Here is a 27,464-nt window from a genome sequence, read left to right on the forward strand (position 1 = left end):
AAAAAAAAAACATTTTAAAATACTTTTTGTTCCTGAAAAAAATATCAAAAACTTTTGTCATTAAATCTTTATCAATTTATAATTCACAATTTTTAACATTGCTTTAGTCAACATTGACCAAACTAAACAAGTATTTTTGTATCGAACTGATACCGCATTTTGTATACAAGAACCATAATAACAAGGAATATAACAATGCTTTCGCGATGACGTCAACCCAGTAGCGCCTGAAATTTAAAAAAAATAGTATTATTTATAGATGAAAGAAAGATCGATGATGATGATTACTGATCCTATCACGACAGAAACTACGCAGGTTTTAACGCAGGTTATTACGCAGGAAATTTTATCTTATAGGCAATTATTTGTGCACCAGTATGCACATAAACCGAAGTGCCCTATTTCATCATTGGATGCCATTCATGACCGGCGTGAGTTCAGGCGCAGTATCGATGAACGAAAATAAGGACAAATTCCAGACTTCGGATTGCTGCTTAGAATTTCTTGACGGAATAATCAATTAGCTTTATTGGACCGAACTGAGATTTAAATCCAGTCTCGTGGGGCCAGCCTCTTTAGCTAGAATACCGAGCTAGTCAAGAGATTATATACAAAGGATATCTAGGGAAACTGAACTTAAGTTGAACTGTTTTTATGAAGGGTGAGCGATAAAATTTTGATCCTAAATATTTTCATATCCATAAATGCAATACATAAAAGTCGAGATGTAAAGTCAACGACCAACTAATAATTATCTGATATTGTATATCAACATTTATATTGGATTACAAAAATATTTAGCAACGGCGTTAAAGTATGCAAAGATTTTTTTTTTAACTTACATTCGATGTAATTCTCTAGCTCTTGGCAAAGACTCCATATCTTCATTAAGTACGTATAATTTTGTACCAATTATATAGTTTCTTAAATATTCGTCTAGATCTATATTCGAGACGTCGGTATAGAATATATCGTTTTCTGATTTAGTGATTCGCTTCTGTAGTGACAGGAAGTTTGTATTCTTGAAATGCCACTCCTTAGTTGTGTAGTACTGTAGGATGCTCAACCCGTGGCTAATACGTGTCTGAAGGTTGACCATGCTAAAAATAGACCATTTTATAGTTCTGAGTACGATAGAATATCGCTTAGATTTGGCTCAAATATATGATAATTTGTATTTTGTACTACAGGTTACTGAGGTACTAGATTTTTGTCTCTAACAATATTTAAAAAAAATAATTAGAAGGGTGTATTATAACAGGAAAAAAAAAATCTGATGATATCATCGAAAAGTTAATTTGAATTGATATTGTGATAATATTTTTCTTGTCTCAATCTGCTAAGAAATGAGACTAAAGCTAAGAAGATTTTTAATTTATGCATAAAACTGCAATTTGTGATAGCACTAAGAACTTAGCGGTTAATAAAGCACTTTTATGCAAAATTGATTTTGTTTTATTTCTAGCAATCTCATTTTAATCTAATAATTATCCTGGATTAAAAAAATACATTTTAAGTACGAAAACAGCTCTTTGTCAAGACTTAATCTACACAATATTTTTATTATTTAAAGCTTAGCTGTAATTTTCGGTATAAATTCCACTAAATTGTTATGTTTTTTTTTCAGTTTCTTAAAAAGAACAAAAGGCAATACAAATTGGATTATGAATACTCAAACAGTAAGAGATACTCACAATGTCTTCTTCCCCAATAAGAATAGCAGCATATCGATAAAATATGCCGGCAGCACATGTGTAAATATATGTGCTACCTGGTGCGTAAGCCAGTAAGACTTGATGGTTCCTCCAGGGTACCACAATGCGACCATAAAAGGATATTCATTGACCCACTTCTCACCTTATAAAACAACATACATGCACTGTATAATAGATCACATTAGTTAGTAGGCAAAACAATTTGGAGATAATGTAGCAAGGACAAAAATAAAGTACAATATGCCTTATTCCATTATTCTTAAAAAATGAGTATCTTCTAGTACTTTATAGGTCTACAACATACAAGATTGAGTGTGTGTCACTCTCAGATCTTAATTTGCCTATTAAAGATAACTTCGCTTATTAATAAAATAGTTTTATAGTCCTACAGTGAACTCCGTTTATAAAAACTTACCTAATTCGATGATTTCTCGCCACGTAATCTTTTGGATACCAGATAGTGTCATATTAAATATCCGAACATCTTTTGACCTAGTAATAAAAGATATAACTTTAAAGTTAAACTGTTTTAAAATAGTATGGCAGAGTTACAAGTAGTGTTAGAATTGTAATATGTCTTTAAAAAGTTGAGCGATGAAATATTTAATTTATATTTATATAAACTAGCACTCTAAACATTCAAATTATGAAACTTATAGCATATATACTAGTATTAATGAAATGTTTATTGCTGATATAGGAAAGAAGCTAACAAAGAGATTATATTTAATGGCAAATATTCCTTATCAACTCTCATAAGAAATTTATAGAATAAACTTACCTATCGAGAGCAGTTGTGTATGCAATTAGAATGCATCCATTAACGACTATGTCGACTGGAATCGCATCTGCTAAATATGATGGTTCACAGTGCATGCTGCGTATCACGCCTAGAATTAACACAGTAATTACCAGACGATCCAATACAATTTGTGACACAAATACTTCCAGAACTCGTGTACCACCCTTTATCCCTCAAAAATTAAAAAAGGACTCAAGAGACTCGGGGACTGATTATATCCTCGAGGTAGCTTTAGGTTTAAGCTTCGTGCCAAATTTTATCAAAATCGATTAAGTGGATTATACGTTAAAGTAACAGACAGAAAGGCAGAGTTACTTTCGCATTTATAATTATATTATTAGAAATTGCAAAGCCATTGGTGGAGTGCACGTGAATCTTAACTGAAGATAGTGGGTACTAATTATTCGGGCCGACTCGGGCGCCATTTCATTTTAATATGCTTCCTTATTGTTGCCTGACGTTAAGGCAAATTTTCTAACTTTCTCAAGGAAAATTAAGTCCAGCAATGAAACTCTTATAAGCTGTTACAACATCACTTATAAATTAATTAAAATTACTGCAGCTAATTTATGCCTTGAAAAGCGATTCATAAAAACGACTCCTGTATAGTAGGTTCCAAGCTATTTAATGACAAAGCAAGCAAGTTAACGGACACTGAGGGTGAATATTAAATTCCGTTTGGGTGTGATCATGGTTATAATCCTATGGCCTTATGAGTTGAAACATGGATATCTTTGAAGATTATTTCGGACCTCGTTTTAAATACTTTATTATTCTTTTGAAGACTGACGAAAAATAAGCTATCTAATTGTAAATAATATTCACTGTTCATAAAAATCGACAATAAAAATTACAAACCATGTGTCCATGCCTTATATAGATTAAAATAAATTAAATCACTACTTTCACTAATTCTAGAAGGCTAAATACCCTGGCATTGAGTCAACTGTCAAACAAACCAAAAAAATAATAATTTTAATATAGATAAATTCATAAAGAGTTATTGCGCAGTAAATAAATATGGAGAATTAATCTAACATTAAAGTAAGATAAATATAAAATAAAAAATGAGACCTTTTCCACTACCAATGAGAAGCCCTGTCGGTCCATTGATGTTATCAACCCAACCAATCAAAGGTTCCTTGTACGCTGCAACAACTGCAAAAAAAAAATTTTCAAATTGCGACTAATCAGTTCACAAACACTAATCGCAATATTAAATCTTCAATGTTATCAATAGTTAAATATTTCCAAGTATCATTCAATAATTTGGGAAATCAACATTTGATTCTTAATTTTCATCTAATTTACATGTTGAGATAAAAGGAAAGCACCTGCAAACTGTTCGCCCTCGGAAAACGTGGCGATTGGCTGATTAATTTAACAAGGCAAATAATAATACTCTTTGTGCTTGAAAGAGAAGAAAAAAAGCCATGAGGAAAAAAGCATGACTGTTTGCATTAATTCGCCCTGGATGTGGAGTGAGACGAAATAATTGAAGGCAAAACAAGTTTAATAAAAGAAAATGGTATTGGTGAGAATTTGGACATTAATATGGTTACTATTTATATTATTTTAAAATCAAAATAAAATAACATACCTATTGACGGTCGTCCGATTGCAATAGGAAATTTGGAACTGTATTCCGCTACAAGATCTTCCGTCATTGCTTTTGTATATGAATAAGTATTAGGTTCAGACGATATCAATCTGAAAACAAAATTCTTAAGTAATAAATCTCTTAAAACTACTATATTTTTTATTTCATGTTTTACTTACTTTGGCTCTATGTAACTTAATGTTTTCTCGTCAAGCCAATCTACAAGATCAATAATTTTCGCGGGACTGTGTACTGCAGGATACAATTTCTCTTCCAACACTTCTAACTCACATCGACAGTAGGCAGTCGACAGGTGAACGAACGCCTAAAAATTAGGAATTTTTGCTTGGGTTAATTTTGTTGCTTTCAGACGCTATAGAATAGAAATTCCAAGTTTTAGCAGTTTATAAAGTTTTTTAATTTAAATTTTCATTAAAGGATAAACTTTTTAAAAAGGATAGCAATCCTACCATAAAAGTTAATGATTATTGTTATTCTACTTATTTAAAAAAAGGAAAGAAGCGACCAAAACACACGCTGATTACAATAAAGAAACAAATTAAAAAAAAAAAACACAGGCTCAAATTGAAGGGTGAAATTAACAAAGATAAAAATAAATTTTAAAAAATACTTCGATTTTTTCCATTGTTTCAGCCAATTTCAGAATTCGCTGAGTACCTTTGGTATTCATGTTGACGGCATCTTTTAAACTCTGATCGAACCTAAAAAAAAACGATCGTCAACATCTATCTTATCTGCTTTGTGATTGGTTAAAGAATTGAAGTATTGAAGGTTCTTTTAGTGCATGCATCGTTGACTGAGATTATTTTGGCGTATTTAGTCATATCTTCAAGTAAAAATAGGTCACCTGACACAAGCGGCGCTATGGAACACAATATTGCAATTTCGTCTCAGCTCTTGAACGTCGTCATTAGAGAGGCCCAAGTTATCGTCCAAGATATCCCCAGCGACTAACTTTATTTTCTTAAATACATCTGGTTGTTTCTCTCGCAGATTTGCAAATATCTTTAAAGTAAGAATGACAAAGATGAATTAAGTGAATCAATTTATTTTCATTCATAATCTTTGTGACATTTCAAAATGAAAACAAATTATTCTGCTATATATATTTACTACCACATAATGTACAACTGAAAAAGTTATAAGAAGATATAGAATATCCAACCTTGAAATTTCATGACATCATTGGTCGATTAAAATATTCATAATGAATACCATTATGTATTCTAGATTTTGAACGCCGGAGATATTGGTATCGGAATAATCGAATAATGAAAGTGGATTTAAGTAGTTAAATGGAATTGTGTTGAATGTATGTATGTATCAATCTAGAAGTATTTGTTAAATATGTAAATAAATGTTTGGTTTATCTTTATTGGAGCTGTCATGAAGTCATCATCATCTATCTCATCTATTCTCTTTGGTATAGAGCGTATTAGCGTCAATCCCTCTAGACTCCTTCCAAATTTCAGTTACAGCCAACATTACATACTTAATTAGAATATGTCATGGGCATTTCTTATGAATCACACAGACAAAAAAGTTTATGTTTCTGACTTTAGTAATTGACTATATTATACGTCTTACAAGTGGGAAACACAATATCATATAAATTATTTTTACAGTTATGGATGGCATTGTAAAAATACATAGTTAATAAGTTCTCTTTAGGAAAATATGAGTATTTGATGACATAATTAACCTTGAGACGTGTAGACTGTCCTGTCCTCGTACCCAAAAAACATTAACGACATTAAATGATCTTCTAAATATTATAGTTAGACTTTTTTCAGTAACAAAAATATAATCTACATTTCTTGTGAGACATTCTTACGTTGATATTTAAAAATTGGCTTTGTGTATTTATTTATTTTTATCGAATGAAAAACCATGAGAAATATGAAATTTTTTTGACAATAACGCTATTTGTAAAGCAATCATTTTATACTAATATTGTGTATAATATAGGTTAAATGTTAGTCAAAGTAAAAAACATATGTATTTATAGATTTACCTTGTTATTGAAGAGTATTTTCAGTCTTTCTTCCTCAGACAAACCTTTTTTTACCCTCAACAAAAGGTATATTGTGCTAATGTCGGGAAAAGCTCTTAATAACTTTTCGATTAATGCCTATAAATCGATAATAAATTAAAGTATTTAAGTATATAAATAGTCAAAAGCGATCCAGCCGTTCCAGAAATTAGCCAGATCAAAAAGATAAAAATTGTACATAACAAAATTTACAATATTCATAATACGTACATAGTACGTACTGGTGTTGAAAAAAGTATGAATCGTAATCAAGATAATTTTAGTAAAGTGCTATAAATTAAATTTTAGTGGCGACTGCTTGAGTTAAATCTTCATCAATCAATGGAATGGAATCAATCAATCTTGGGTTAAGATTGATGTGTAAGCCGCTGGTAAATATCACCTCACAAAAAGAGTAAGTTAATACTAAGATATATAACGTGCTAACAGACTTTATATGATAATGCTTTGACGATGCCTACCTTACCAAGGAAACCTGTCCCTCCAGTAATTAAAATATTCTTCCCCTTGTAGAACTCAACGACAGAGGGTGTCATGCTGAGCTGGTAACTGTAACACAAAGAATACTTACTGAGTACTTCAAGAAATCTGGTTTTTCCGTTTAAGCCAAACACATTATGGAAACTTTATTTACATCATTAATTTGTTGGCAAGGCTTTGTGCAAGGGAACAACACATTATACCGCCAATTTTAAAAAATGTCTTGGTGTTGTTGTTATTCCATTTCATAAATAAGTGAGCCAGTGTGACCACAGGTGTAAAAGACATAGCATTTTAGTTCCTATGGTTGGTAACGCATTGAATATTTCTAGTGGTAATGTCTATCATGTGAGCGGTGATTAATACTAACCACTAAGTGCTTTATATAAAAAGCATATCAAGCAAACTTTGTTATCACTTAACTACAAATTTTGATATTGTTATTGTTAAATATATTCAAAAGTAAAAATTAATTCCTTTTAATTAAATGAAAATTAAAAATAGTGTTTAATTAATAAAATTAATTATAATTCGATGGAATGATATATATAAATACAATGACTTAAGTTGAAAAGCATATATACCTATTTATTTTTTCACAATATTTTCAAATAGAAAAAAAAAACAAGAATAATTTATGCATTCAACCTCTCTGCAATTGTTATTTGGTAGGAAATATTTTAACTGTATTATTTAAATACATTTAAATAGTGTCAGCCGAATATTTATCAATACTAATTGGGCTATACATAAATGAATATTATAGAGTTGAAGGCCAAACATCTGACAATAAAAGAAAATATTAGATAAAAGATTATGATTGGCTTAAAAAAATTCTAATTAAAGAAATGTCGATTTTTTTGGATTTGAAACTTAGTTAACGTGTTATGAATGCTATGTACTTAGGTAACTGAATACAGCGGGGCTTTGTACAAGCCCGTCTGGGCAGGTATCACTTATCAGATATTCTACGCCCAGAACACAGTGTTTAGTATATTGTATTCCGGTTCTAAGAGTGACTGAGACAGTGTAGCTACATGCACAAGGGACGTCATCATCATACATCTTAAATGAATGTTTAATATTTCTGACAGCGTCAGTGTCTATGGCCGGTGGTGACCACTTATCAGGTGTCCCATATGCCCGTCCGGCAATCTGTACCATAAAAAAAAACTAAAGGAAAGAATAAAAACAAGGATTGGTCTTTTATAATAGCTTTGTTACATTTTTAAACTATCGCAAAATTATGAACGATGCGTATTGTTTTACGTCTTACTGTTAATGGAATTCTCCGTTGAAAATAACGGTCGTTACAATTTGACACTGTTATATTATAGATTGCAATGTTAAATTATGCTAAATAGTTCATGAAACATTGTTAGTGTGACTTATATTGTCGTTTAGGGTTACAATTTGAATATACTTAAAATTAATATACATTACATTAATATATACATTTATGTAATATATTATGCAATATTGTCTTTGTGCAATCGTCATCAATAATTTATAAACGAAATATGTTTAAGTTATTATTAACTAAAACATATTTGATATATAATTTTGTATTGCATTTTTTTAGGTTATATTTCAAATTTATATTATTAATAATATCAATGACGTGTTGTCTTAAATTTTCGCGATTATTACACATTTAAATATGACGTGATTGCAATAGGCCGTTTAAGACTAGCTTTTTATCCAAGATAAATTATAAGCAAGAAACAACATGCGAAGAATACGCACTTTATCGATGATAACATTTCTGGAGTGTCATAGAAAACTATTAAATATTTCGTTTTAAATAAATAAAAAAAAAATCTGGTGCATCATTCTTAAAAAGTATCAGTCAACTTTGACTGCGATCAATGAAGATCGTTTACAAGAATTGTATAAAAAATGCCGTGTTACTCAAATAAAAAAATCCCTGACTTGAAAAAAATAAAAAATCCTAATAGCATATGCTTATACTTCATTAGAAGTTGCCCACATATCTGCAACAACTAGAAAAATATATGATGATCTTAAAATAGTTGTGGCTTTTAGTTATCTGTCAAACAAATCAAATTCGGTACATCTGTTAAAGAGCTATGGTGTCTTATCCCTCTTGTCCTATTCATTTTACATAGATATAGAATTTTTGTACTATTCTATTACACACATGCTTAATGTTTATACATGCGAGTAATCTACATGATCGAATAATTTTATTATTTTGACTTGTATTGTATGTTAGGGTTACGATTTAAATGCATTAGCCTCACGTTTCCTAAAATATAGCTCGTCATTACTATATATAAACAAAAATGGCAAGCATCACTGAATATGCATGTGCTTTATTTGTCTGTTTAATTTATGGTGTTCGATTGTGTAGGATATTATAGAGTAATTTCATGGGAGCTGAGAGGTAGAAAAAGCTTAAAACCATCTACTCAAATAGGAGAGGACAGAAGGTCATTAGCTCTGTAGTCGGACAACAACAAACAACAATAGCCTGTAATAGTAAATTTCCTACTGCTGGTATAAGACCTCCGCTCCCTTTAAGGAGAAGGTTTTGGAACATACTAAGTAGTAGGAAAATTTCCTTAAATTAAATTAATATACGAGTAATTTTTTCAACTGGGTTAAATAATATGCCTTTGCAATTTTAAAAATTTAATATCTAAGTCCCGACAATTCAATTCAGATTTGGAAAAAACATGCATCTTTTTACCATTCGATTGCATCTATTATCAAATTCTAGGAAGTAATTATAGTATAAGTTTTAGGTACTTGCAATTTGAATTCTGTGATTTGATAGATTTAAATTATGACGAACGATAAATACGATTTCATCAAATAAAATTTGATCAATCATATTTTATTCATGAGAAAGGTGCCACTCTCGCTCTTCGGTATAATAGCGTTTCTCAACGTTAAGCGTCTCAGAAAATTGTTAATAACCTTAAAGAAGGGAGCAAGGGACACGCATTATATTACACCAAAAAAACCACGAATGTGTAGTTAAAAAAAAACAATAGCTATTTCAACCTATGTTGCGTCATTCCCCGCAACGTGAAATACAGATGAAAAATTCCAGTTATTTAAGCGATATGTAAAGATCTAAAAAATAAAATTTAGATGTCTGATTCTGATATAGGAGAGATAGATAGTATAAGAAGCCTCCATTTTAATACTGAAAATCGGAAATTTGATTGAAAAAATTGTCCAATATTTTATTCGGTGATAAAAACTTTTTTCATTATTTTATTTTGGTTGATTTTAGCTGTTACACCAGTTAATACTAGAAATTAGAATAAAAGCTGTGGAAATACACATGCAGCTCGATTGCTATTGCCATATATAATTACTTCGCAGAATTTCATCACATTAAGGACACAATCAATTGGTGACAACACTCTATTTAAAGGATGTGTTTAATCAAAATTATCGCGTAAGATAAATTGACCTGACCTGACTACGAATAATGATTTTTGAAAAATCGAATTATGTTTTTTTTAGTTTTCATCAAATTTACGCCTGATGTGCCTGTACTTAAAAGACTTTCAATTTCATATTAATTAAAAATATATAAAAATCACTTTCAAATATATTAAAAAAAACTGTTGATTGAATAGTTATGATAATAAATTAATAATTCTAAACTAAAAATCAACGAATTTTTACGATATTTAAAGCGCTCAATTTATCATTGTTTTTAAAATGACATTTTTGATTAAAATTGAAAAAGCTACATACCTATTTATTTACAGATTTTTATACCAGTAATAGATTTTTATTAAGAGACATAAAGCGACACTACAACTCTCTCCTTACAACTTGTGTTTAAATAATATTTGTCACTATTTCACTTACAGAATATTTTGAATATGAATATTTATAAAAAAATACATATATAAGCTATTGCTATAAACAGTCTGTTAAGCCATTATAAGCATAAGAACTATTTAAATATCTATGTGGAGTCCCAATGGAGTCTTGAGTTTTAATTATATTTAAATACGTTTTTCAATTACAATAATATTTATTTATGTAATAAACTTAGTTCTGTAGTGAGCTTGAGCGGTTGAACCGGGTTGAACTCGCAGGTAATCTCAGGAGAATCATCGCCAATGGGACTCGTCACACCGACAAACGGTTAGGTAACTAGGTTCAAGCAATTCATTACGTTTTCCGTATTTCTGTTTGATTTTATTATTACTTTTAAAATGTTATAAATGTTTTTCAAATGCAATTGTACATTAGTTAATTGTTGATGAAAATATGGTTTTAATAAGATGGTTTAATAAGATCTATATATTTGTATTGTAATGACAATTTATTACAGAAAAAAAAAGATTTATTTTATAAATCTTCTTTTCATACCTGCGTTGTTGAATGTAAGTAATTAAACGATATAAAATAGTTATGGTTAGTGTCCTGGGGTTAAAACTTAAAAAAAAATTCAAATATTTAATATTGGTATAACTTGTTTATAAGACAACTTTGTCTAAAAAATTATACCTAATTAAATTACACTCGATCGATCGTTTAAATTGGATTTAACGCTATGAAATAAAGTTTCAATAGTTTAATACTATTTCATAATTATAATTAGAAATTAAATTGACTTACCAGTTGATCAGTTTGATAAGTAAATAACAGAACGTATCACAGTGTAAGCGCGAACAACCACCGAAAAGTATGTCTTGTTATCACCGCGGGTAATTTATATGACTTTTGTGTAGCGCCCCTATCGGACGATAAATGAACTAATTTTGAAAACATGAATTACTTATGATGACGTCATTATTCAATCATGAAGTGATTCCATACAAGGCGAATTAACAAGTGAACCGCAATTTAATGACTGCGTCACAAGGTGCATCAACGTATACACGGGAAAATTTATTCAACGACCAATACTATGTTTTTACACGTATTTTTATTGTATAGTAAGTAGTATTCGTGCGTATATGTGTAACAATTTAACACTTTTATAGATGACTCTACTCATTTCTGTAATTAATATAAGATTTGTAAATGGAAAAAAAATATTAGTATAAGCCGTATTAGTGTAAAAAAATTAAAATAAGAAGATATTAGGAGTATTTTTTTTTCATAATCATGTAGATTATAAAAAATGTAGTTGCGGTTTCATAATAATTTAAGAGTCCCCATACAATATAAATAATAATAGGTAGGTATAAATAAACTATCTATTATTTTGTGAGTATTGTAAAATGATAAATAAATATTTTTTATTAATAATGCCCTCATAATAATTTTATAATTTTTAGTCTTGTGGTGGTTAATTTTACGCCCACAGGATCGGAATTGTGTTTCAGCGCGGTTTCAATGCCGCTAGCGTTCTTCCTACCATTCCACGCAATCATGATATTTACAAAACTTACTTTTATTTTTATTTCTATAATGTAATTATGGCCTAAATTCAATGAATTATTATGTTAATAAGTATAATTCATATAACAAATGTAATGATTGTGAATAAAATAAAAAAATGTACGATTGAAGCCATATTAAAATTAAATTAGATTTAAGTATATTTTTATAGTGACAAAAAGTTGCTATGTAATTAATGTCTTCATTCACTCCTTTTAAGTGGAAGTAAAATATTAATTATGATCTCTATTTAAGGATGTTGTTTTAAGTTTTGTCATCATTATCAGGTTTTGATATCTCTTTAGTCTGTTTTTAGGAAAGCAACAGATCGAGATGGGGTTGTCTAACAATTTTTATATCTCGTAGAAATGGCAGGTTCGTGGTATCAAATATGAATCATTACTAATATCTCCATTACCTACTAATGAACAGTCTATAATTTTTTTCCACTGCAGGGCTAAACATTACATTTAAGGGGAAGGCTTAGCTTACACCGCCTTTATGAAAGATTATATTATATGCAGTATGTCTTAACTTCACTGCTAAGATACTGCAAGAACGCAAGACTGCTATATGAATTGTAAATGCAAGCTACTCGTAACTACACTAAAATATTGTTACGTTTTACCTATATGCTAGTGCGTTTTTGTATCCACAATTATCAGTTAAGATTCACGCATTCTAATAATTAGGTTATTGCTATAATTAAATTTTATTTGAATTTTAATTATTGATTTAAAATCAACATATATATAATATAATACCATGTAAGGCAAGTACGGTATGTAGATGAATATTATGAAATATTATGAATAGTCTTGAAGTAATTCTGACTTAATTATTACTTGAACAAAAAATTAGAGTAAATTTGAATACAAAATTAACGATCGATCTTTTCACTCTTGAAAATATTTAAAATTTATATGTTTTAATTAAAAAATTATATTTAAGCCGATATGTTTCATAGATTACAAAACGTCTATTTGTTTCTATGATTCTTTGTGCAAGTGCATAATTTGTGTATATATTACATCTTGTGTTCGGCGGTGAATAAAATCATTGTGAGGAAACCTGCACGTGGCGGATGAGAAATTGCCAAGTGTATCCACTCCAAGCCATCCCCTCAAAGGGGAGGAGGCTTTTCCAAAGCAGTGTAACATTAACGAGTTGTTTCTTTACTTTTTGCCTTGACAATATCAGACATATTAAAAATGTGCATTATGGAAACGTAACCTATGTCCTTTAGAGGAACTTTGACTATGTCAATGTAATTAGTGTTTAACGTTATATTATTTTGCTATGTTCTATTTCATTCAGACCTATTTTAACCACGCAGACTAACAAACGGATCTGAAGTTAATAAAACGGTCTAAGAGTGTGCGCGCTCTCTATTTTCTTATTCTTATAATCCGATAAAATGGAAAAGGCTTCAAACGCTTTTCAGACGCTGCACCAATTGCTTTACTTGCTTTCCATGACACAAGAGTTATAATACTTTAAATTTCCAACCATCGCGGTGCTTTTATAAATTACTTGTCAAAACCCCTAAGTATTTTAAATTGCTTGTTAAAATACGAATATATTTACTGACTACAGCCGTGGCCGAGTGGTGTGTACACCGGTTTTCATGGGTACGCCACCCCGAGTTCCTGGGTTCGATGCCCGGCCGATTGGATGTAGAAAAAAGTTATTAGTTTTCTACGTTGTCTAGGGTCTGGGTGTTTGTGGTACCGTCGTTACTTCCCATATTCCATAACACAAGTACTCTAGCTACGTACATTAGGATCAGAGTAATGTACATATGTGATGTTGTTTATTATTATTATTTTTTATTTATTTATATCGAGTCGAATAAGATAAAATTGTATTAAATATAATAGTATATCAACATTCTCCTACAATTTTATTGAAATTTTGAAACTGTTTAAATAAGTAATTCAAGATAACATCTTTATCAAGTTAGCTAAATTAATAATAAATGGTTCAGAGACTTAGGAACTTTGTTTTACCTCCAGACAGTCCTTTAGCGTTGAAAATTTTAGTTTACTTCGAAATGAAGAACTTTATTAATATAAAGTTTAATAAAAGTTAAGAATCAAACGTAACTCCGATTATTCATGCCGGATTCAATGACTAAACGAAAGCGGTAAGTTACTAAGTCTTATTATGTTAGAACATAACCCGTGGCGTGTTTGTTCCTGTGTGTACAAGATTTACGTATCCAACAAAGTTTGTGAGTTCAACACTGATAAAGTAGCATTGAATTGTTCATGCTTACACCATGGTAGGGCTTTGTGAAATCCCGTCTGGGTAAGTACCACCAACTCATCATATATTCTACCTACAAGAACCAATACTTTGTATTTTCGTACTTTGAGCTGAGGTGGCCCAGTGGTTAGAACGCGTGCATCGTAACCGATGATTTTGGTATCAAACCCAGGCAAGCGCCACTATATATATATATATATATATGTATGTGCTCAATCTGTGGTGAAGGAAAACATCGCGAGGAAACCTGCATGTGTCTAATTTCATTAAAATTGTGCCACATGTACATTCCAACAGCCCGCATTGGAACAGCGTGCTGGAATATGTTCCAAAATGGAAGCCCAGCTGTGGGAAATTTACAGGCTGTTACTCTATTTTTTTTTTTACGTACCTATTCTGATTTGAGGAGACGTGTTTCATAAAAAAATAATAATTTCCATAAACAGGGAATGGGGACTTAAGTTCCAAATATCCTGAGCCTTTTTTGAAAAGGTTGCAATCTTGAATACGAAGCTAATTGAATTGGATTAGATAGGATGTTGCTGTTAAAGATAGTTTCAGGGGAGAGGTAATATGTAGCTGACAAGAAAACCAAATAGAACCATGTCGAATTCAAAAGTTCTACTCATTAAAACGGATTTATGATTGTCAGTCCTCACATCCTTTCATCTCCGGATGTTTTGCCGTACATTAATATAAATCACATGTGCACCACAATTTATAAAAGCGGACAATATTTGCACGATATAAACTTTGCACGCATTTTGTTTAAACGTGAGTTGAGTAACGTTTATGAAAAACACGTTTCGCATTGTGTAACGAGAAAAGTGTTATTACGTCATCAAGTAACATGCACAAAAAGTATGGTGAAAATTTAACATGATACACTAATCGTTCGAAAAATTTTGACGTTATCTGTTCTTTTGCAAAAGAAGGATTCTTTGATCGAAACTAAATATTGGTATGCTTTTGATGAAATGCTTTTTGATGAATTTTAATTTTGCGAAAAATAAATCTGAACTGTGAATCGCATCGCATCATCAAATATATGCTCAACGAAATACAACTACGAAAATCCTCTATTAAAATTTTGCTTATTTTATTGTATTAATTTCGCGATAACTTTGCCGATTTAAATCGATTTCATTTTTTTTAATAAATTCAGATTTAGTTTTGGTCGTAATATAAAAAAGAACCAAATATGATAATTAGTCTCTTTGCCTCTAAGAATGTTAAAATATTGTGTATGTGTGTATGTGTGTGTATCACTAATACAATAAGAATTTTAAGTTGTATATATATATTTGCAATATTGGCAATTTATTCAATAAATATTTTTATATCATCGATTTTTTTCGAGAAATAATTCAGGGCAATGAAAAGACATAAGTAATAAGTATATTCCTACTGTATTTTAGAATATTATCATTTTCATACAAAGTTCTATAAAACATAAAAAAAAATTTAGGAGTTGATCATTTTTCAAAATATAAGAATCCTAGTATAAACAAAAATAACAAAATACTTGCAGTAAAAATTAGAGATTAAGCCACTATTCCTTACCCTTGTATGGACTTAAAAATAATTTAAGCAATAAACTGTTCTGGACATTCTTGGAAATGCCTAACGTCACGGATAGAGATAGACATATACCGTTCTAACAAGACGAATAAGGACAAAGGTATATACTACAGCAGAGACACGTGACGCGATGTATACTGCTTTTATTTTTACGACTTCTTTGAACTACCGATAAATGCCTGTAAAGTCTAATTTGCTTCTTGGAAATACTATCAGTTATATTTTTAACTTATGACGCCTTTTCCGATTTTTTTACTTTGAAATACCAGTCAAGACTCAACTTTTCTTGCTACCATGTAACAAATAAAATTAAATAATAAGCACATTAGTAAGTAAGCAACTATTCGAATTATAAATTATATTTTACAGATTAATTATTCGCAATGGTTAATAAAGATCTTGATGTTTATTCTAAAGTTGCTGAGCTAAATTGTGTGAAACTTAACAACGTCTGAACAAGTTTAATTCAGAGTCAATCCAGACTCAGCTGTGAATAACTAACATAACTAATTCTTGGTGAATATCACAAGATTTCTATATTATTGGTATGAGTGTAACATATTTGCTTTTGGCTACGAATCAATTGATATTCAAATTGGTTGGAAAGGTGTCCTACCTGTTATAGATGGGAAATTCTGTTCAATAATTGTAATACGGCTAAACAACGATTAGTGTAATCTCGAGAGTCAATGTGCCGGTATAATTATTGGTACAAGGGACATAACACCGATTTAAATAAAGAACTGCCACAATCTATGGGTTATCATAAAGTGGTCTATTTCCCAGTCTACCTTTCTATAATAAATAAAAATTATTATTTTTTCTATGTTTTTCTACAGGCTACTTGTACACTGCACAATGTTATACTTTGTTTGCAATTTATTTCGTATGAAATTTATTTAACAACTTTTTTAAGAACTGTTAAATAATATCATGCTGATAGAATAATTTTATTTACATCAAAACGAAAACAACAGACCCCACAAATACAGTAATAAAAAAAAGCTATTATTTATAACGTCAATATTAATTTCGAAATCATTGCATTAACATCCCCTCCGTAACTCCGTCGTAAAAAAGATAATAAAGTTATCCTCGCACAAATGACTTCAATACACAATATATTAAATAACTTTGTAACAAAATTACACTGAATTATTTCGGATTTATTCACATACGAATATAAACATTATATAGTTCCTTATAATCACCATTTTCGCTTACACCCTTTTTACGATCTGTGCAACCTTTGATGACGACCGATTATTTGGACAGAATAACGTCGTAAATCGTAAAATGTAAAAGTACAATTGTGTGTATTATTTCCCGGTCATAGAGGCGAATAAAGCGTGAACGTATACGTTAGATTTTGAGCGTATCGAACAATTGACCCTCATCGTTTCAATTGAGCGCAGTTAAGATGTAGGGTACCGATGTCTTTGATGGTCCATTACTTTAGTTAATACGCATTAGTTAAACCAATATTCGGTTGGGTACGAATTATGCTTCTAATAAAGATGTCAAAGGCTTTGATCTGACTCATCGAAAATTATACCTTTTCGTTCTTAGAATACAAGCCAGATTATATCTTTCATAACGCTATATTAGCATTAATAACTACTTTGTAATTTTATAAGCTTATAAATGAATGAGAGGTTATAATAACTGTTTACAAATCATTCTAAAAACATATATATGCAGACTAAAACTGCTAGGAAAAATACGAAAAATTCTTCTTTTTGAAAACACAAAATACAGCACTTTCGAAATAAATATCCTTTTAAAGCAAGTTAGTTCAGGTACGGAAGTTTTGAGATACACTTAAAGTTTTGCTTACTTTTAAACCATCCACTGTTTTCACTCAATCCCCATACTTGGGACATTATTTCAAGTTTATTTTTATTCCTCTATTGCATACTAGAGACAAACAAATAAGCAAAACGTATTAGAAATAATATACATGATTAAACTATTTGCTAGGGATAATCCATACTAATATTATAAATACGAAAGTAACTCTGTTTGTCTGTTTAGCTTTTTAGCCAAAACTACAGAACCGATTTAAATAGAGGAAAGACTTGGACACATACTTTTTAATTGGAAAAAAGAGTTCTTATATCAATGTAACGTTTTAAGTTTGTAAATATATTCATATTTTCTACGCGAGCAAAGCCGCGAGTTACAGCTAGTAATAAATATTTGGTTAAGATTCATGTTTTCTAATGACTGGACTGTTGCGGCTCGTAATGTAGGTTAATACTAATTAAGCAATACTGAGCTGTCCTCGATTCTTCTAAGATGTTCTGAGTTATAATTTGTTATTATAAACACATTAGTATTAAGTCCCTACATTTAATTCCTATATAATAAAAATAATTTTATATACTTCATAGTGAATTACTATAAATACATTTAAAATAAAATATGTTTAAATACTTTAATTAATATATTGTACAAATTATGAATGCGTGAAATTCTAGTTGCATTTCTCAGTTGAAAAGCAATTCCGATTCTCTGGGCGAAAAACCCGACCTAATTTAAATGCAATAAACTAGCGTTCTTAACCCTTTAGATAATTTCGCTATAACGTATTATATTGAATAAAATACAGACAATAGAATTTTAATAACCTTAAAATTATATACAAGCATATCTCCATATCGCTTTAATAGTGAGGACTATTGAATAAGATTAATTGGTATAAAAATTTACTAAATATATTTAAATGGATAAGTACTATCACTACTATCGGAAACGCCATAATGAATATTATGAGTTATGTACATCTGGGCTACATTTTCTTATATTTCGAATCAATTTATTCGATATTTTTGTTTGGAATTAATTAATATCTAATATGTCAAATAGTAAGTATGAATATAATATAAATAGGTATAACTTGGGTCTCACGAGTGGCGATGCATTAGTCGGCATGACTAATTCTATCTTTGCTAATAATAATAATAATAATAATAATAATAAGCCCCCCAAAATCCAACCTTACGTCCGAGTCGAACACCAGACCACGTGGGGGGCGGACACGCATACATCTGAAACTTATGCGGCAAACAAGGCTATGGTAACCCATCAAACATGGAGCTACATTCAGAGAGATTACGTAGAGGGCCGCTACCCGGGGGTCGCCGGGGCACACCTGGAGCCAGTGCTGGGTGTTACAGCATGCGATCCACTGGCGGTGGGGGACTGAGCAGGCGGGTTCCCCCCGAACAATTATCTACAGCCGACAATAGTTTACCCGTTATTAGTACTATTCAAAATTCTGCTGTTAGTTTTAACAGGCCAACTGAGGATGTTTCGCTGGGAGCCACTAGCTCACAACCTGCGACCACCAAAGCTGGTAAACCCAGAGTACGCATGAAGTGGGACAAAGAAGTAAACTTGTTTATTATGCGTACTTATCTTTATATTACAAAATTAGAAACTGATAAAGTTATGTACCCTAAACGGCTATTCGACAAATTTAAAACACAATATCCGGATTGGAATGTAAGTCAACAACGTATCGCAGATCAGAGAAGAGTAATAATTAGAAATAAATTAATAAGTGAAGATGAAATAGCACATCTTAAATCAGAAATTGCTGAACAATTAAGAAGGGAAGCGGATTTAAATAATCAAACAGATACATCGTTGCATTCACCCCATTTACAATCACAACCGTTAATTCAGACACACAATATAGTTACTACCCCTACAACTTCCAATATTACACAATCTGATGCTTCTACACAGACAAATTTAACATCCCTAGTTCACGATACAGAAGTACAATATACTCAATCTATAACCTTAGAAAACCCACAACAAGAAAACATTGAAGAATTAAAAACTCTTTTAGAAACAGCACTAACTAAATTTCAAGGTACTGATCCTAAAACCCGACCAAAATTACCGCGATTAAAAGAGAGTAAATTACTTCATGATCTGATTTACACATTCAATACTCATATACTAACTACCTTTTTTTCATTAGATTCTGACCTACTGCATTTACATACAGTAATATATTGTTCAGCTTTAGTAATAATAACAAAACTTGGCTATAAAATTAAGTCAGGAAATATAGAAGATTCAAACATACAGAAGAAAAAGAGCCATAAGCCAGCATGGGAACATAGATTAGAAAACGATATAAAAAAGCTTAGAGCAGACATTGGTAGGTTAACTCAATATTTAAAAGGCAATAGATCTAAAAAAGTAGTAAAAAAAGTAGAGGTAATATTTAAAAATACCAAATTGCACAGTATCCACGAACGAGAAAACAAAAAACCAGAAGAATATATTGACACTCTTAAACAGAAACTATCTTTAAAATCACATAGACTTGCAAGATACAGGAAAGCACTTAATAGAAAACAAGATAATAAATTATATTGTACCAATGAAAAAGCTTTTTACAGGTCATTGAATAGTTGTACCTCGAATAATACAAACAATGAAGAACAAATACCAAATAAAGATGAACTTAAAAACTACTGGGCAGGGATTTGGGAAAAAAGGAGTGACCACAATTTACAGGCAAAATGGATTGAAGAAGAGAATCAGAAGTGGGGTTATATGGAACAGATGGAATTTATAGAATTAAAATTAGATGATTTAACTGAAGTTTTAAAGAAAACGAAAAATTGGAAAGCTGCTGGAATTGACCAAATACATAATTTCTGGTATAAAAAGTTTACGTCATTACATGATATTCTAACAAAAATAATTTCAGACCTAATTAACTGTAGAACTCCACTCCCAAATTTTATAACAACCGGCTTGACCTACATGCTACCAAAAAACCAAAACACCCACGATCCATCACAGTACCGTCCCATAACATGCCTACCAACAATATATAAAATAATCACATCCTGCATTACCAATAAGATAGTCTCACACCTTGAAACACATAATGTAATGTCAGAGGAACAAAAGGGATGCAGGCGAAACCACAGAGGATGTAAAGAGCAATTAATTATAGATTCAACTATACTGAAACATTCAAATAAATTTAATAGAAATTTGTATGTCACATATATAGATTTTAAAAAAGCTTTTGATAGTGTCCCACATTCATGGTTAGTTAAAATTTTACAAACATATAAGATTCATCCTAATATTATTAAATTTTTGAAGGAGGCCATGACTAATTGGAGAACCACAATAACTTTAACAACAAAAACATCTCAAATCTGTTGTGACGAAATTCATATTAGAAATGGCATCTTCCAGGGAGACTCTCTCAGTCCTCTGTGGTTTTGCCTCGCCCTAAATCCTCTATCTAGAATACTATCAGATTCTAAATTTGGATACCAATTAACACGTGACATAGCGGTTTCTCATTTGATGTACATGGATGACATAAAACTATTTAGTAAATCTGTGAAAGAAATGAAAGAAATGATAAAAATTACAGCGCAATTTAGTAAAGATATAAATATGAATTTTGGCTTAGATAAATGCAAAACTTTAACTATAAAGAAAGGAAAATTAATTGAGAAAAATTATGAAATAAGTGAGGAAATAAATATATCCGAGATGTTAGAAGGGGACTTATATAAATATTTGGGTATACTTCAATCTAAGGATATTAATCACTCAAAATTAAAACAAGATCTTACTACTGAGTACATCAAAAGAGTAAACCAGCTGTGCAAAAAACATCTTTATTCGCGAAATCTCATAAAAGCAATAAATACTTTTGCTATTCCGGTCCTAACCTACTCCTTCGGGATAATCAAATGGTCTCAGACAGATATTAAGAATTTAGAAATAAAAACTAGAGTCACGCTAACTAAACATAATTATCACCATCCGAAATCAGCTATAGAAAGATTAACGTTGAAAAGACAATTAGGAGGAAGAGGGGTAGTTGATTTGAAAATACTTTGGCAAAACCAAATCCATAATATTCGAAAATTTTTCTACAATAAAGTAAATACTAGTAAGATACACGCAGCTATAGTAGAAGTTGATGATAATTTCACACCGTTAAACCTAAAAAATAATAATAAAGAGTTTACAACTATCCAAGAACAAATAAATGAAAAAATTAAAGATTGGAGAAGAAAAGAACTACATGGTAGGCATATCCACGATCTAGAGCAAAATTTCATTGATTTAGATGGGTCAAATAAATGGTTACAAAAAGGTTACCTGTTCCCCGAAACAGAAGGCTTTCTAATTGCTATTCAAGACCAGGTTATCAATACAAGAAATTATAAAAAATATATACTTAAAGAATTAATAGAATCAGATTTATGTCGAAAATGTCACAGAATGCCAGAAAATATACAACATATTACAGGAGCTTGCCCTACTCTAGTTCAAACAGATTACACCCATCGCCACAACCAAATAGTTCACTACATACATCAAAAACTTGCACACAAATATAACTTCACAAATACTCCACTAAAACCTTACTATGAATACCAACCCAACCCCGTTTTAGAGAATGAAGAAATAAAAATATATTATGATAGAGCAATTCTTACTGATAAAACGATTCATTACAATAGACCGGATATAACTTTTGTTAACAAATCGTCTAAAATAGCTTACTTAATTGATGTTTCTGTACCAAACACACATAACTTATTAAAAACTATTACGGAAAAGATCAATAAATATACAGAATTAAAAGAAGAAATAATTAGAATCTGGAATTTAAATAAGGTTTTTATTGTCCCTATCGTGCTTTCCACTACCGGAGTCATACCTAAACACTTACACCAAAGTTTAAAAATTCTTGATCTACCACCTCTCACATACATCACCATGCAAAAAGCTGCTATTTTAAATACTTGTCGAATAGTACGTAAGTTTTTAGAATCTGATAATGAGCTGACTGACTGTACTGACTGACTTTTTCACTCCCCAGATACACTTGGTCATTGACCCGTGTGACTGGAATATTTGCCCCATTATTTGGGAGATAAATAGTCCAAAAAATTAATAATAATAATATAGCTTTATTTATTCCATACATTACAAATAATAATAATAATAACGGAAATTAACAAATAGATCTTTAGTGATAAAATCAACTTTAAATACATTACAGTAATAATTAAAGCGTATAAATTAGACATTTGATTTTCATGATCTCCCATTCAATTTAATAAAAAACTACCATCTATTCAAAAAAAAAATAAAAACAAAAAAAAATAATAATTGATTGATAAACATTATAAAAAATTAATTAATGAACATTAAAAAATCATTATAAAATATTGAAATTTAATTATTAAACATTAAATTCAACTATTGCTAAAAATAAATCATTAAATATTAAAAAAAAATAAAATAAATGTCCATTTCCCATGCTTTTGTAAGTATTATTAATGTCAATTATTTAAATATTAAAATCAGTCGTTAGAAATTAATTAGTTAGTTGTATATTTATATATATATATTTTTTTTTCAATGTATGGACCCCTTTCGGGTATAAGCCTCCTCCAAAGAATGCCACACGTTTCTGTCTTTTGCTGTCTCAATCCAGTTTCTGCCTGCAACCGACACTAATTCGTCTTGCCACCTTATGTATGGTCGTCCTCTGCTTCTTCTTCCTTTTGGTCCTTTCCATTTTGTTATTGTAAATGTCCATCTTTTATCGGTGTATCTTGCTAGATGGCCAGCCCACTTCCATTTTAGTGTTTTAGCAAAGAGTAAGGCATCAGTTACTTCAGTTTTGTTGCGAATGTCTACTGCTTTCACTCTGTCTCTTAAGGTGATTCCTAGACAGCTTCTCTCCATTGCTCTTTGTGTGGCTTGAATTTTTGTCTTACATTTTGTGTCGAATGACCATGTTTGGCAACCGTAGATTAGACATGGTAGTATCGCTGAATCTAAAACAATTTTCTTTAATTTCATTGGGAGCTTGGATTTCAAAATCTCTTTGTGAGCCCAAAACTTCTTCCAGGTTGAGGCTATTCTTCTATTTATTTCTTCCACATTTCTTTTCACATTAAATGATAATTGCTTACCTAGATAAATATATTCCTGTACATATTCAAGTGGCTCATTGTTTGTTAAGATAGGTATCATTTTGTCATTGGTCATGATTTTTGTTTTGCTGAGGTTCATTTCTAGACCGATACGATTGCTTGCCATCTGTAGATCATTTATCATAACACTTAATTTTTCAGGATTTTCTGATAACAAGACGATATCATCTGCAAATCTTAAATGACTCAAGAACCGACCATCAACATTAATTCCTTGTATTGACCAAGGTAGATCTTTCATTATATTTTGTAGTACCGCTATAAACAGTTTAGGTGATAATGGGTCACCTTGTCTAACCCCTCTGCTGATGTTAATGCATTTGCCTGTTTTTTCAAGTCTCACTTTACTTGTACTTTTACTGTAAATGTTTTTCAGGATATTTATGTATTTGACATCTACATTTTGGCAGGTTAGAGCCTCCCAGATACTGTTATGAGAAATAGAATCAAAAGCCTTCTTGTAATCTATGAAGGCTAAATATAGCGGTCTGCGAAACTCTAGATATTTTTCTATTATCTGTTCTATTACATGGATGTGATCAACTGTACTAAATCCTGATCTGAAGCCAGCTTGTTCGTAAGGTTGGTGACTATCAATGGCTGGGGATATTCTGTTTAATAGACACGAAGCAAACAGTTTGTATATACATGACATGAGGCTTATTGGTCTGTAGTTTCCAATGTCCGTTGGGTCTCCCTTTTTGTAAAGCAGAATAATTTCAGACTTTGTCCAACTTTCTGGTACTTGTTCTTCAGTGAGGATTTTATTAAATAGATGTTTCAGTGGATTGAGCAGTAGTTCTTTAGCATGTTTTATATACTCGTTTCTGATGCCATCCGGGCCAGGTGCTTTATCTAGTTTTAACTTTCTTATGTTATTAAGGATTTCAAGACCATCAAACAATTTAACGTTAGACTGTGTTGTGGTTATTTGACTGCATGTAGTTAGTTCTTGTTTTGAGTTTCCATGACTGTATAGGTTTGCATAAAAGTCAGTTGCTATATTGATAACTTCCACGCGGGATTTGCTTTTACTTAATCCTGATTTCAGTGATGGAATCCAGCTCTTTGAATTATCTAGTTCTCTAAACGCTTTGTTAGTGCTTCTTGAACTTTCTAGATGTCTGCGCATTGTATTTGATCTATAAGTATTGTAGCATTTCTTTATTTCTTTATTTGTCTGTTTGTACAGATTTTTCAAATCATCTTTGTCTTTTTTTGATAATTTAGGTTTGTTTTGTAACAAACTCCTTTCTTTTATAAGTACCTTAGCCTTCTCGCTCAAAATATTTTGTCTTGGTTTTCCTTTTATATTTTTTAAACTATCTTTTATCGAGCACTCAATCATTTGACTGTATTGGTTGATTGTGATTTTTTCGTGTATTGTTGATAAATTTTGTAGATGGTCGTTTAGGTGTGCAAGATAAGTTGTTTGTTCCTCTATTGTTTTTAAAGTAGTTTGTTGCTTACTGAAGTGTCTTCTACTTCTTTTTCTTGTTTGAAGGTTAAGAGTTGCTCTAATTGGCCTGTGATCAGATCCAAAGTTAAAAGATGTTAACACTTCAAATTTGGAGACTAAGTGTGGTGTAGTTGTCAGCATATAGTCCAATTCGTTTCTCGTATTTTTATCTGGAGAAACCCAAGTCCACCTGTTTTTATTTTTTATATGAAACATAGTATTTATTATTTTCAAGTTGTTTTGGTGTGCATATTGGATCAATATCTCTCCTCGCTTGTTTCTATTTCCGTAGCCATATTTTCCAGTCGCTTTGTTTTCATAGATTTTTGGTATTCCAATCTGCGCATTGAAGTCGCCCATTGAAATTACATATTTATTGGGGGTCGTTTGGTGAGCTATCATTAGATCTTTGTAGAAATTGTCTAGTTCTTCCTGCGTAGAATTTTCTGTTGGAGAATATGCTTGAATAATTGTAAAGGATTTCTTTTCAAATTTGATTTCCAATATGCAAACTCTTTCTGATATGCCTTTAAAGTTTATAATTTTACTTTTGTGTTCTTTTTTCACTAGGAATCCTACACCATGTAAACCTTTTGTTTCTCCTATGTAGTACATAATGTAGTCTTCATCTTGTATAATTTTTTCCCCCAACCGTCGAACTTCGCATAGTCCGAGCACATCACATTTGATTTGTTGTAGAGCTGCTTTTAATTCTAGGAGTTTTTCTGTAGAAGATAGAGTTCTAACATTGTAAGAGCATATATATATAGGTTTCTTATTGTGTCTGTTATTCTTTGGAGGGTCATGGTCTAACTCTCCCGCGGTGACCGGCCGTACTGGGAGATGAGAATGAGAAGGGCCTGACTGTGTTTGCTATATTGTGTCTTCAGATGATGGAGTAAATGATGAACGAGAGTTGCTTCTTCCACGCATTACATCAAACGCATTTACTTTTTTTATTTTTGAGTTTGCGAATTGTTTTCTGGGATGTTGTTGGTTTGGTGAGTTAGATTCATGTCTTTTACGTTTTTCTTTACTAGATGTCCCTTCTTTAACAATAAGTTTGTCGTACTTAATGACAGCAAAGTTGCCTTTATTTCTTTCTTGTACCAGTTTCTCTCGTAGTTCCCTCCTTTTCAGTAAAACATCCTTGGGGTAATCTTCAGAAATGTATCCATCTTTAAATTTATTTTTATTTAACATTAATTCATTCTTTCTCCATCCATTAATAAAAGATATAAGTATGGGTCTTGCTTTTTCTTGTTTTTTTCCTATTCTGTATATTACGTCTATATCTCTACTCTCAAGTGAAATGTTGAGATCGTTTTTTATTTTTTCAATAGTAGATGACATAAGCTCACTTGGAGATTTCTCATTTTCATTTAGGCCATGTATAATAATATTATTTTTTCGTTTGTATTTTTCAATATTTGCAATTTTTTCTCTCAAATTATTGTTTTCTTCTTTAAGTTCTTTTATTTCATTTATTAACGGTAAAATTTTATCATCGATTTTTGATACTATTTCTTTAGTTTGGTTTGCCATTTCTGTTTTCATTTTTTCAAACAAGTGAATGAGTTGCGAATTCTCCATGATGGTATTAGTGTGTGGAATAGAACGTGAAAGTGGATAAGCTGTTTGGTTGGCGGTATGTATGTATTTGCGTATCTTCAGTAATGACAGGTCGTTAATATCCAGAGATCTCCAATCTTATTTTAAACCAATTTGTAATTTAGTTTAATTCAATCTTGCGTTTATTGACTCGGTTGGATATCGTTTAACTTATACAATTTTATTGAGAATGTCGATATATAAATAGAACAAAACTTGAGAATTAAAAATCAGAAAATTGTGTAACTCATCTACGGTCGGAATCGATCTCGGTTCAATCGGATAACACCAATCCTTCTGACCTTTAGACCAGTTAAGCGTTAAGTTGTTCGATGAATTTTTTGATACCAATCTACTCGGTTTTAGTCACTTTGAATGCAGTTCAATATATTTTTAAATACCGTCAACTTTTTTTTTTTTTTTTTAATAACCACTTATATCAACTCTTTTAACAAATCCTAACGACTTTAATTGTTT

General features: G+C 30.8%; 3 protein-coding genes across 4 annotated transcripts in view; 2 read left to right on the top strand and 1 right to left on the bottom strand.

The window, feature by feature from the left end:
- The window catches only part of LOC124530530 (glutamate receptor-interacting protein 1), a 345,789-nt gene that overhangs the window by 79,939 nt on the left and 238,386 nt on the right, over positions 1 to 27,464 (top strand). The window lies entirely within an intron of this gene.
- Positions 51 to 6,738, bottom strand: LOC124530532 (putative fatty acyl-CoA reductase CG5065). The gene is made up of 12 exons (XM_047104722.1): positions 6,653 to 6,738; positions 6,153 to 6,269; positions 4,986 to 5,143; positions 4,749 to 4,839; positions 4,297 to 4,442; positions 4,118 to 4,227; positions 3,592 to 3,675; positions 2,497 to 2,605; positions 2,131 to 2,207; positions 1,695 to 1,857; positions 843 to 1,100; positions 51 to 227 (listed from the first exon to the last, which is right to left on the bottom strand). The coding sequence occupies exons 1-12, from the start codon at positions 6,725 to 6,727 to the stop codon at positions 104 to 106; spliced, it is 1,512 nt and encodes a 503-aa protein (XP_046960678.1). The 5' UTR covers positions 6,728 to 6,738; the 3' UTR covers positions 51 to 103.
- LOC124530492 lies at positions 18,996 to 21,180 on the top strand. Its single transcript, XM_047104675.1, has 2 exons — positions 18,996 to 20,587; positions 21,141 to 21,180. The coding sequence occupies exons 1-2, from the start codon at positions 18,996 to 18,998 to the stop codon at positions 21,178 to 21,180; spliced, it is 1,632 nt and encodes a 543-aa protein (XP_046960631.1).

The sequence above is a fragment of the Vanessa cardui genome, chromosome 6 (assembly GCF_905220365.1).
Source record: "Vanessa cardui chromosome 6, ilVanCard2.1, whole genome shotgun sequence".
NCBI lineage: Eukaryota > Metazoa > Arthropoda > Insecta > Lepidoptera > Nymphalidae > Vanessa > Vanessa cardui.

What these genes read in the sequence shown, in the direction of transcription:
- LOC124530532 (XM_047104722.1), bottom strand. Translation starts at nt 6,727, where the DNA reads ATGACACCCTCTGTCGTTGAGTTCTACAAGGGGAAGAATATTTTAATT. An exon ending in AAACAATGGAAAAAATCGAA is followed by an intron (nt 4,443 to 4,748) that starts GTATTTTTTAAA and finishes CCTAATTTTTAG; the next exon opens with GCGTTCGTTCACCTGTCGAC. An exon ending in AATCGGACGACCGTCAATAG is followed by an intron (nt 3,676 to 4,117) that starts GTATGTTATTTT and finishes TTTTTTTTGCAG; the next exon opens with TTGTTGCAGCGTACAAGGAA.
- LOC124530492 (XM_047104675.1), top strand. Translation starts at nt 18,996, where the DNA reads ATGGAGCTACATTCAGAGAGATTACGTAGAGGGCCGCTACCCGGGGGT. An exon ending in GACCAAATACATAATTTCTG is followed by an intron (nt 20,588 to 21,140) that starts GTATAAAAAGTT and finishes GGCATCTTCCAG; the next exon opens with GGAGACTCTCTCAGTCCTCT.